Source organism: Beta vulgaris, chromosome 3 (assembly GCF_026745355.1).
Source record: "Beta vulgaris subsp. vulgaris cultivar EL10 chromosome 3, EL10.2, whole genome shotgun sequence".
In the NCBI taxonomy this organism is placed as follows: domain Eukaryota; kingdom Viridiplantae; phylum Streptophyta; class Magnoliopsida; order Caryophyllales; family Amaranthaceae; genus Beta; species Beta vulgaris.
In genome coordinates, this window is record NC_079204.1 from 28500390 (window position 1) to 28513159 (window position 12770).

The window sequence follows — 12770 nt, forward strand, 5'->3', positions numbered from 1 at the left end:
AAGGACGAGAGAAGGGATGGGAAATTTCCGTGTAAACTTCATATAATGGCCAAATAATTTCATCTTTCTTATCACACAAGTGGTCACACTTTCAAAAGGAATAACTTGAATGAAAATAGTTGCATTTTCTCAAAGAAATAACACAGATAAAATTGGCTACATCTTCAAAACGACTTTATAGAGCAAAGAGAATACGATCAATAAGAAACTTTACGCAGAGGAACATGAGACCTTGCAGAGAGGTAAATGACACTCGATTCTAAAGGCCATCTTATGACAACCATTATTGTATGATTGTATTTATTACTTCTTTAAGACTTTTTTTCCAGTATCTGTCCACCACAAACTTTTGTATCCTGATTCAAGAATTATCCATGATGTAATGCTATCCATGTTACATTGCAGTAATATAAACTAAGAGAAGAATCGATAGCTAATATAGTCCTGTTTATCGATAAAACCAGTACTAATATAAGCACTTTATTAGCTTCATGTGGAAATCTGGAATCAACCTTGCTTTTCATCTATGGAAAAGCTGGTTCTCAAACATTGCAAAGTCATCTCAGATGGACTCAAACCTTTTCCATATAATTTCTCCCTATTAGACTTGTCCGTCTATTTTTACAACTTTACACTGTACAACAACAAATGGACGTGATTAGGTCCCTATGAGCTAATACAGACCCCTTGTGCTAAACCTTGTAATATTTCACAAAAAAAAAAAAAAAAAAAAAAAAACTGTAATCAACAAAATGTTCGAGAATGCGGATGATACACTGATAAACTTCAGCCTTCAGAGAACACCAAAATGCCAGCGATGTAAGTGCAATCATCAGTTATGCACAAAAAGACCATTTAGAAGTGGCTGCTCCACATCTGCAGTTCTCGATGCTAAACTTCTGTCACGGCGTTGGGCTCTGGTAGAACCACCAAGAAAAAGTCAAGAGATTGCCAGCAGATGAAACAAAATTTGACTCATATGTTAACAACATTTTCTAGGTTAAGCAGCATCATGGTCAGAAGTCAGAACTGCTTTATTAGCCAATCTGGACAGAACTATCGATCGGTCTTTCTGGATTTTTTGGTCAAAAACCTTTCCGTGAGACCTCCTTTCCCAAGCCCGCCCCTAATGAGAACAATTTAGATAAACCATTTATATCCCCTCTTTTTGACATTTTACCACCTCCCTAAACCCCTAATGGCACAATAAATGTTTAAAAACCTTATATTAGTGATAAACTAGTTTGTAAGCTCATGATATACTTATAGTTATCATTATTAATAATTTACTTTAAAATGATATCACCAAGTATCATTCGGTTTAGTGGTTAAGACTTTAGTATATAAACTTGAAGGTCATGGAATCAAATTCTATAGAATTCATTTACTAATTTTTTTGTTGAATATGGATATGTGTAGTAAAACCTAAAGGAGAGCGCCACGTGGCGCCATTCCTTGGTTAAGAACATCTTTTAATATCTTAGTATAAATTTGTAATAAATATAATAGGAAACTTGTTTTAAATAAACAGACCTTTGCATGGTCTTCTCAAAATAAATCAAGCTTTAGATTATTCCTGATTACGTTAAGCTTGTAGGGCTATTTAACGTGTTTGTGACTTGTTTAGTAGGTTACATGCGCTCTGAGTTGCAATATGATTAGTTTGCTATTTTGTTTTATTTTATTTTATTTTTTTATTATTTTTTTTTAACTTTCTCTCTACTCCCTTCCTCCTCCTCTCATCTTTCTCTTCCCTCTCCCTTAAGACCACTTTGGGTGGGAAAGAAGTATTACCTGTAATTAAACTCATTTAGAGTTAAAACAGGTAGAAAGTTGACTCAATCAAGAATAATCCAAAACATGACTTATTTTGGGAAAACCAGGCAAAGGTCGACTTATTTAAAATAATTTTTCCAATATACTAAACCAACCAAAAATTAAAAACACCCCTACCCACCCAGCTGGCCAAAGATTCCTTCACCTTTGTTTCTCTCCTATAAACCACCATCCCCCAAAACCTTCACCAACAACGATGCCCACATCTCCACCAATTTACTCAATTGGATTGATGAATACAGCAAGCCCTACCCTTCCCCTTGGCTTGGAAAGCTCACATCCACCATAAATACCTCTGTAACCTTCATTATTGTCACGAACATGAGTGAATGGGCTAAAAATTTAAGCTCGTGGTCTCTCTAAGTCTCAGTCTCTTGATGTGCTGCCTTAGCTTTAAAAATTGCACCTCTTTAACTAACCTAGGTGAGGCCAAGTACATCAGACGCAGCAAGGCACGCACCTAAAGCTCCCTTTGCCAAGGCACAAGACACACCGCCTAGGCCAGTTTTTGTTAAGAAGTGAAGGAAGGAGAATGTCTAAGTTTATAACATAAAAAAGACCAAAATAATTAAGTCAACGCTTAGCTAAGCCTTAAAATATAAATTTGAGCAAACCTCAATTAATCTCATGTTACTTCAATTTAACCTCTTATTAATAGCCCTGATTTTGGAAAAAAACTAATTTACGGGTTGTGAAGCATTTCAGAAACTAGTGATGGCTGGGTATGACAAAGGTTGCCGGTCATCAATCTCCGGTGGATCCTGATACCAGGTCTGCCGGCATTCGTTGCGAATCAAGCTCTCCAAGTCTTTTTCTCATGTCTTCTTCCGTCGCTCTCTTCTCCCTCCTTGGTCTTCTCTTCTTTTCTCTTCTCTCTTAATCGTTTCATTCTATCAATCTCTCATTCTTCCCAACTGTCTTTCTCTTTGATCCGAAGGTATCTTCTTCTCTGAATCTAGAGTGTGAGAAGCCTTTTGTTTTTTTAAATCTTCCACCTTTTTCCTTTTTGTCCTTAGTTTCCTCTAACCAGTGAGGTACATCTGACTACTAGTATAATACATCAGTTTTAATTGTCTCTCTCTCTTTCTCTTTTTAGATAAATCATTTAAATTTAAGTATTATCCATTGTACTCAAGTAAATGGGACTCTCTAGAAACCACACAAAAATTTTGAGAATAAAAATAAAGGCGTCTAGAGTACGAAATGTGCACGCCTTCGCATTGTGCCTTGCACCTCCCTTCGTCCTGCGCTTGTGCCTCGGTGCACCTAGCACCTTTTAAATCTAAGTCTGGTGGTTGTCAATGATCGTTACGGGATGATTCTTTCTCTCTCTAATGTTATTTACGTGGTAGTTTTGGTCATAAAAAAAAGTAGCTAGGATATGTGGTTGTGGTGGGTACGGGAGGCAGATGTGATTGAGAGGAAGGAAAAGTAGAGATAGGGCTCAGATATTTTAGAGAGAAAGACCGACTTATATATATATAGTTAGGATCCATGAAAATTGAAAACCGAACTTTTTACTCATTTTAAGAAATTTATACTCATTTTACAAATTTTTGTTCACATTATGTTTTTCTTAATTTTAAGAAATTTTTGCTCATGTAAGAAACTTCTCCACATTTTACAAATTTATTTTTATGTTTTTTTTGCTCGTTTTATGTTTTTGCTCATTCTAAGAAATTTTTGCTCATTTTATGTTGTTGCTCATTATAACAAACTTTTTACTTATTTTATGTTATTTTTTCATATCAACATAAAAAATGGTTTTCACGTAATCATATTCCTAGATTTTTTTTTCTGAAATGAAAATATAACAAAGGTAATCACAATCTTTCAAGTGGAATTTGCATATATTTTAAAATCCCCCACTATATGTTCGGTTATGAACAATGCCCTTGTCAGCTCATGATTGGATTTTCTCATTTTTCATTCCAGCGAATCCCTATATATTTCCCTGAAAATTTCCTAAATTCTCTATCTATCCTCCACAATAAGTAAAGAAAAATATTATATGTATAAGCTCATCAAAATACTCCTTAGAAGATAAAATATGTTGCATGTATAAGTTGGGCCCACTTCATGAACCCTTCTATTTTGGGTCATATCATGACTAAAAATGAATTTGGTGATCTTATGACTATGCTTTTGGTCATGAGTGGGATTCAAAATTTGGTCATGCTTCGAGACCAACTTCCATAGTTCCATGAGAAAAAGTCATGGATGTCAATGCTCCAAGCCTCCAACACCCTAAGATTTGTCTTTCATTTTCTATCCTTAGACAATATTCCTTTCCTACCTCAGACCACCTAAGATGAATGCCATTGGAAATGGGAAGAAGTTTCTACTAGAGGCGCAATGACATGCTAAAGTCAGGACAGATGTCATAGAAGGTCAGAAACAAAGCCCTAAAATTCAGGGAGTTTATTTCTCTATAGGAGAATAACGGACTATGAGGATCAAAGGACTTAAATGGCTCAACCAGAAGACTCTATTAAGCTACTGGCTGGAGTACACATGTCACTCTGCAAGCTAATAAACAAGAGTCAAACATCAACAGTAAGAGACCTTACACTAGTCGATTGGAGTTCCATCTCTGAATCATCGTCATCCTGCAATTATATAAAATCCAACAATCCTTCTTAAGCATGATTCAAGCATGTCCGCATCATGAAGAGACACGCTGAGATATCACAGTAACATACCTCAATCAACAAATCCTTTCGCGTAATTAAACCTAATACTCGAGAAGGCCGAGGGACAACCAATATATGCCTTAATCCCAGATGACGGAACAGATTATAGACCTGAAAATACCAAATGAGATACGTTTACAGCAGTTCTTTTAAGTAGAGGATTTAGCTTGAAACATGACAATAGAAGGTTAATTTGACAAACATCACAACATTATCAAAAATATGAAGACAGAAGAAAGCTTAAAATGCTACCTTGGTCAAAGACATATCTTCAGGGACTATATACGGATTTGGGTTTAAAAAGGGGGCAAGATCTATGTACATCTCCAAGTCATCATGACTCAGATGAATATCATCAAGGCTGAGCCCTTTACTTGAAACTGGTTTAATGAATTCACTATTATTATGCCTGAAAAGATAAATAGAGGCATTCATCAATTCATCAGTTACATAGAATAATATCAAAGACTAAACAGGAGACTATGACTTGCCTTATTGGGAAGGATCCACCTCTTGAATCACTGGGCAAGGAGCTATGTTGGAAATCCACCTTGGATTGAAGAAGCACCAATAGATGACTGTATTTGACACATCATATCAGTTCTGAGTTCTGACTTTATTTTAAAAAAATTACAACTACCAACAAATTAAATGAGAAACCATAAGTAAGAACAAGTGTGTCCCTTTTCATACCTGCGAAGCATCAATCCTATGACAAGTGTCTCCCCACTCCTTGTGTGATCTATCACCTGATTGGTAGGGTCAAACTCAAATGAATAAGTAGGCCGCTTATTTATAAATATGCTAGATATAAAAACTTAGTCGACTCACCGGAAAGCCATTGTGCTTATTGCTTCTCAGAATAGAAACCATATCTGAAATCTTGATAACACGGGGAAGACTGATGACCTTCAAGAAGAAAACGCTAAAGCATTAAATAAGCATGAAGTCACCCAAAAGTCAAAACCTATGCATAACTCGTACTACTCAGTTAAAACGGAGAGTTAGGTGGGCACAATGCTTATTCAAGACTGACCTTTCGACTCCGCCTACCCTCTTGTGCAGTCATACTCCGCATTTGATATTTAGGTCTGGACTCAAGCAAAGGGATACCCCTCAACCGAGCCTGCTCTTCATATAAGCCATCGTTAAAAGCATCACCAACAGCCTGGAAAGCATTCCAGAATATTCAGTGTTTCGAGTTACAATGAGAAAATTTTTGTCCAGCACACAAACTCCATCAACCAGAAAACCATACTTTTGATATAAGAAGAACTAGCATGATAAGAGGAAGAAACTTCAAATTATTCGAAATTTCAACCATAATAACGCAAAGGGAGACTGTCACACGCATTGAGCCTCCCAAAAACGAAGCAGCACCCAGAAGAGCATATCTGTAACCACAAAATCATAATGCCTTAGAAAAGCTGCATTAAAGGAACCAAATACAGTCATGGGCAAATATAATTCCTCATCAAAAGTAATCAGAGAAGAATATTCACAAGAAATCTCTCAGATAGACTAAAAACATTCTTCCAAATAAACTAACGGCGGTAGTAAGTAGTAATAGAATCATATGTATTTGTGTAAAGAAAATCTCGTGTCACTGCCTGTGGTAATAAAATTTCATTCCAAACATGTTATTTTCTTCATAAATTTTCATTACCACTCAAGTCAATACAACCTCCATATAGTAGTCATGGATGGTAGTAAAAATTTATAATGAAAACGAGATGTGAGGATGAAGAAACATTAACATGGATAAGGGGATGAGACTTTCTGTCATTACCACCATTGCCTATTTGCCTAAACGGTCAGTGGGAAGCATAAACAAAATCAATCAGCCTAGTCATTACCTATGCTCACTCTAAATAATTAGATAGGGATGAAACGTTTACAGAGCTTTCCTGCCATGAGGTTAGACATTGTGATCATTAGACATGATTGGAAAACCACTAATAACACTAAGACTCCATGGCACAAAAGCAAATATTGATATTGTTTACTTTAATCTAAAGCTGAAACGGAGTGATTCTTTCGATTCTTTCAATGGAACATTTGACAAAATGTAATGTCTGAAGTCCATTAATTGAGGCCTACAGAAATTCCTGAAATAATATTCATCAAATCAAGAATGTTATACTGGCTATCGAGTGTAACAGGAAAATTTGATAATCGTTTTATATATAAAAGTCATACGGAAACTACATCTGCAGCGTAAAGTATGATATGACCATCATCTTTACGGGTACGAGGCTGCCAAGACCCAACACTCATGAGTAATCCATACAGCTAGCAAGATATCTAGGATAAGGAGGAATCACCACAAAAGAAGTTGCTGATGTGGTAACAGTTTTGTTACACTTGATTATTCAGTAAGCCCAAAACAAAGCAAAACAGATAATTCTAATAAGATTCAGGTTTGGTTATGAGCAGCGTAAAACAATTTCAAGGTCTGATCAAGCATCAGATTATTTCCATCTTCAGAAATGCCATTGCTAAGACTGCTGTTAGCTCCATAGTTCCCAAACAATGACCCCAATAGCTACGTTACCTAAACTCCACGTGAGAGGGTTGGCACAGGCACTCTATTCGAGATTTGGACATAAAGACGGGACACGGCCACCACAGCATTAAATATTTTATATTAGCTATAGAAAAGTTGTTCAACTCTTACCATTTGTTTTAACTATGGATATTTAAAAGACAATTTATACCCCTTTTCTGTTCAACAAGAAATATATGCGCTACTTTCTATGTTATATTGAACCAATACCAATATTTAGATATGCAATGACCATTGGCTACTTCACATGTTCTAAGCAAATCTAATGATATGACATGGGACTATGGGAGCATGAATTCTGTTTATCCAGATAGAAAGGTAGAAGCAACACAGAGAGAATGATTACTCACGTTCCCTCCTCGATATTTGGCTTTTTGTAGAAGCTGACAACAAACATGCCAACAAGGCGACCATAAGTTGATCCTATCATGATTCCAGGAACAAACTGACCAGCAGGTACAGCTGTTCCAAATGTGACCACTGCCAGACTATAGAACATAACCTGCAAAGCACAAGAAAATCAATCAATTCCCAAAGGCAACGGAACTATGAACTAACTTGATATAAAAAACGTTATCTTCATCTTAGCCGTCCCAGCTAATAAGTAAAGACTTCTTTTGTTCTTTGTTGTTCTCAGCCACGTATAGAGGTAACTTGTTCCTTATTTACAACTCCGGCTCCATAATGCTCTAGTCATTAAAGACATATATGCTATTCATGAATACGTATTAGAATACGGGAGCATACATTCAAAAGAAAAATCATTATAGAGTCAGTCCCCCCACTCCCCCATATTCAAAAATATTTTGTGGGTGAAAGATCCCCGTAAGTCTTTTTCCATAAAAAAGGACGTCAAAGAGAAGGGTCGGGACTCGGGGGGACACATCTAGATACCTGAAAGATGATACAGTCACCTAAAGTTGAATCCGCTCATCAACAAAAGGCCCATATTTCGTAAAGCTAATTGCACAACTGTGGTAAATGTCCAGATGCTATGTTATTTCAGACCATATTTGTCTTTGTTTCGTGCATATCATATGCTTGCTCATATAGAAGTGAAGATTCAACAGCCAGCATCCCTTGTGGGACATTTCCTACTCACCAGATTCTATTCTATAATAGACAACATGCAGTTGCAGTTATTTTAGAACTCACTTTAGCACAAACCTCGTCATATAGCTTGCATATAATTTACATGAGGTAACAGCCTTGTTTCTAAAGTGGAAAAGGGCTATTATTTATTTTCCTTACCACTTGCTTAGCAGACTGATCTTAAGAATGAGCCAACCTGTCTTTAGTTTGTAACTCTACACTGCACTTCAAACAAGTTAAATGGACCTTCTTAAGTACCAACACTTTGAAATGCATTGCAATAGATTAGGAAAATGCCCCCCATAAGAGTTCTCTAATTCGAAGCTTAAAAGATATAAAACACTGAATTTGAAAACACCCTTTCCCTGTCAGCTTCAAGCTAAGGAAATTAGCAGCACGAATGCTAAACACTATCTAAATGAAGTCAAGTCATTGAGCTAAAGATATATGAAGGTTAAAAACATAAACAAAAACATGACGTACCAAGAAAGTCAACAAGCTTTGAGCACTATACTCATGAATCGTTTTGGCACTAAATAAATTTCTTATGGCATCATCCTGCATGGAAAACCAAAATTTTGTTGGAACCTTTCATGAAATTTGAACTAAATTAATGAAGATAGAAAGCAATAAAGTGAGAGCATGAAGACTTTCACATAGTAATCACCTGAGTGTTAAAAAAAATGGTAGCTAGGTCATTGTATTCCTTGTCATTACGACAGTAAAACTGCAAGTGACAAACAAAACAAGACTGTATGTGAACCAAGGAAAAATTTCAGAAATATATCATCACAACTAATGCTGAGACAGTTTATAATTGTGGACTTGATACCATCATTCTAGCCTTAGCATTTCTCCTATGGTTAATCCTCGCCTTATAAAAATGCATCACCATTAGAAAGGTCATCCTAATTCCTATTCATAGCTCCCTTAACGAAGCAATCAAATCACCCCTATACTAAATCATGATGGTCTCCTCTAGTTTGTGAAGTTATTCAGCTTATTTCATTCACCTTAAGAACTGATATCTCAACACTCCCAACATGGATATGGCCATTTGATGCTTCATTTAAGACAAGAGGCAAATCCAAAACTTATGTAAAATGGCAGTTTAAACCTGCTGCACTAACACTAGTAGCTAAGTTTGAGTAACATAGCTCCTCTACAACCTATCTTTAGGTTAGCAGTTAGATACACTAGGAACTCTCCAAACTACCTGTCAAGATTTAGAGAAATTAGCTTAGACATCAAGGGTCATATTTATATTATAGTTGCTGGTTCACTCACCTCAATTACCATCCATGAAAGTGAAGGGAAGGTGTCTGTTTACTTAATGGACCTTAGGTTGATTGGGTCAAAAGGGGCTGTTTTTCAAAGAGTTATCACTTAAGGTTTCTAATGTGGTTTGTGAACAAAATTTCACAATTTAATCAGCCTTTCACAATTCAGCGTATATTTAGTTCCAGCACTTCTGCCTTATCTCATTCACAAAACTCCTTGCCACACCACCTCAAACCTAAAACATTTTTTAAGCATTTTTTAGAAAGGATTTTAATAGAAAACAGAGATATTGAATGATAGCATGAAAAAATAAGGACTGATCACCTGGACCAGAAACCATGGAAAAAGCATGTAAAACATAAAATATAATCAAACACAGTTAAATTACTAATAATCAAACAGTTCATACATCAGTTGGTCCCAAGTTTGAAACTCTTCCCCTCAAGCTTGGATATAAAGGAAAAAGAAAATGTGGGTGTTTCTTTGAAGAATCTCGTCGGATAAAACTTAAAGTGACACATTCAAAAATAAATGAAGACAACTTAGATTTTGATGGAACTTGAAGAATAACTCAATCAATGAAGCAGATAAAACGTGAAAGAGAGGTATTTTTTGCAAAAACGATTTGTAGAGAGTATTTCAAGGAGCTCAGAGAGTTAAACTGCCCGTAAAAAATGAGTGACTCCTGCAAAAGAAGAGTTTGTCAAATCCCTTGAAATCTGCTTCAATGGTCAAGTTAGATCACCCGTACTTTCTAGAGAGAGAAAGTAGAAAAAGAGGATCTAAGATATACGTATTGTGATATCATGCGACTTACATCCAAGAGTGCAATTGTGATGTCTGATGTACTTTCCTGTGTTATCAGGGGTACTTCTATCATTCCAGGCAAGGAAAAAAAACGTGGTCGCGTTCGCGGTAACGGTCGTGTTTTCGCGGGAACGGCCCGTAACGGCCAAATAGAACGTTTCGCGGCGGTAGCGGCGTGAGTTTTGTGAACAAATTAACATAGGCAGCGTTTTAACTTTGTTTCGTTATCAATACAACATTTGGGGTACTTTAGATGGAAATTACTCATGTTTTTTTTTGGTGCAATAGTAAAGGTGTGACTAAGTGTGGGAATAAAAAGAAAAAGAGAATAAAAATAGGGGACAAAAAAGAAAAAGGGAATAAAAAATAAAAAAAGGAAGAAAAGAAGACAAAGAACGAGCAAGATATTTTTCTCAGTTCTCACTTCTCACTTCTCACGTGACTAAGAGTCACAAAATAAAATGAAAAAGAGAAGAAAAAAGAAGAGAGAGAAAAGAAGAATCATCAAATCCATAAAAGAGAACTAACCTCCTTCAACAACGATCGCCATCCATCGGCGGCTATGATGCCAAAAGCATCCGAAGGTATATCGCCGGCATTTTCTGTCGTGACCGGTGAAGCATGGCCCATAATTTACCTCCCATACGCATATTAGGGTTTCTTTAAAAATTAGGGTTTCTTTAAAGTTAGGGTTTCATTTTACACTGCAATTTGAAGTAATTAAATGAAATTACTTGAGGGTTTTGTATCGAATTAGAGCATGAAGAAGCCTGGTAAGATTTACTTCGAGAAATTTTAGTCAGATTTATGCTTTTGTTCTCATTTTTCCTTCTTTCCCTCGCATTTTAACATATAGTAGCCAAGAAATTGTTCTAGAACGCCAGTAATCCATTACATAACGGCAGAACGGTCGAGTTTGGGGTGAATTTCCTTCCACCGTTCTAAAACGGGTTTTCTTGGAACGGCAACTCTCAAACCCGTTACAAAGTGCCCGTTCTAGAACGAAACGGCCGAGTTTTTCTTCCCTGATTCCAGATATTACGGGATTTCAGAAGTTTTGGAGCCTGTTTCGCACCAACATAAGCCATCTATTTACTTGACATCACGGGGAAAAAACACGGTTACGAGTTCACGTTCGCAAGAACGGTCGCGTCGTCGTGCAAACGGCTTGTAATGGGGAAATAGAACGTTTTGCGGCCGACGCGGCGTGAAATTTATTTAAAAAATTCACATAAATATGTTCTTACCTTATTTGCTTTGTTTTAGTTTATGAAGCATAATTACAACATAATATAATCAAATCTATTAGAATATCATGTTACATTAGCTATACAATTAAATCATGAAATATTTTTGGCCAATATTTGAAAAGAACTAATGTAACGGCGAGTTCGCGTTGCGGAACGAGGAACACAGCGAGAAGTATGTGATTTTTTTATGGCATTCCATAATGGGAATTCTCGAAACGGCAAATCCAAATTCCGTTACAGAACAATCGTTCGGTAACGAAACGAGAGAGTTTAAAGTGTTGTTTGGTTGGTAAATATCATTCCTATTTATTCCTTCTCTTACCATTATTCCACTAGAGCACCACCACTCCTCCCTCTCTTGTTCTTTTCCCCGCCGCCTCTCCCTACCCTAGTACATCGTTGCATCGTTGCCCATCCCCCTTCCCCCCTTCTTAGCCTGTCGTGGCCTTCTCCCCTTCCCCCCTTCTTAGCCTGTCGTGGCCTTCTCCCCTTCCCCTGCGCGTAGTTTCTCCCCCTCCCCTTCCCTACGCCATCTGCCCCTTCTCTTCCTGTCGCTGCCACTGCGTAGTTCTTCCTTTTTTCTCCTAAGGTTTGTGCCTTGTGAGGCGAGTGGTGGTTTAGGTGATGGTTGGTGGCTTGAATGGGGAGCATTGGGGTGGAGGGATCAAATCAGATTGCGGTGGTCGGGTCGGGTTATGGTGGTCGTGTGGGAGATGGTGGTGGTTGGGTGGTCAAGTGGTGGTTTGGTTAAGTGGTGGTTAAAGAGATGTTCAATAATGAGTCAAAGAAAGGGTAAGTGAAACCTGGGGGGAGGGGGGAGGGGGGGAGGCGGGAAAATGAAAGTAGAGGCATCACCCAACAACCAAAGAACAATCAACCACATCCTCAACAATGAGGGATTCAAGGAGATAGGAGGAGGAGGAGGAGATTGTTTCATCCCTAAGGGCACGCCTGGATCAAGGGAGATAGGAGGGGAAAGATTCATGGGTGATAAATTCTGGAATCTTTCTGGGTATGGTTTGAGGGTGATAATTACAAAGGGGAACCCATTACTCCCAAAATGAGGGTAATAATTACCGACATCCCCCCTAGGGTAATAATTACCCTCTCTTTCTCTAGAAAAAGTTGATACTGCCTCTGGCCCACCTCCTCGAAAGCCCTCTGTCTCCAGCAAATAAGTTCTGCTTTGTTGCGACCAGAAGACAAAGGAAGGAAGAGAAGGAGGGAGCAATGATTGGAGCTCTT

At 37.4% G+C, this 12770-nt stretch overlaps 1 protein-coding gene across 2 annotated transcripts in view; it reads right to left on the reverse strand.

Annotated features, from left to right (window-relative positions):
- Positions 1-447: 447 nt before the first annotated feature.
- The window catches only part of LOC104884476 (chloride channel protein CLC-d), a 29655-nt gene continuing 17332 nt past the window's right edge, over positions 448-12770 (reverse strand). The window contains exons 12-23 of one of the 2 annotated variants that reach the window (XM_010669128.4): positions 8855-8914; positions 8671-8745; positions 7446-7597; positions 5788-5923; positions 5566-5697; positions 5361-5438; positions 5223-5278; positions 5021-5107; positions 4782-4938; positions 4539-4640; positions 4407-4445; positions 448-917 (exon numbers count right to left, since the gene is read on the reverse strand). In XM_010669128.4, the coding sequence (XP_010667430.1) occupies positions 903-917; positions 4407-4445; positions 4539-4640; positions 4782-4938; positions 5021-5107; positions 5223-5278; positions 5361-5438; positions 5566-5697; positions 5788-5923; positions 7446-7597; positions 8671-8745; positions 8855-8914 (1089 nt within the window). In that variant the 3' untranslated portion in view covers positions 448-902. Of the gene's footprint in view, positions 918-4401; positions 4446-4538; positions 4641-4781; positions 4939-5020; positions 5108-5222; positions 5279-5360; positions 5439-5565; positions 5698-5787; positions 5924-7445; positions 7598-8670; positions 8746-8854; positions 8915-12770 lie in introns of both variants that reach the window. The other variant, XM_010669127.4, reaches the window with a different exon arrangement.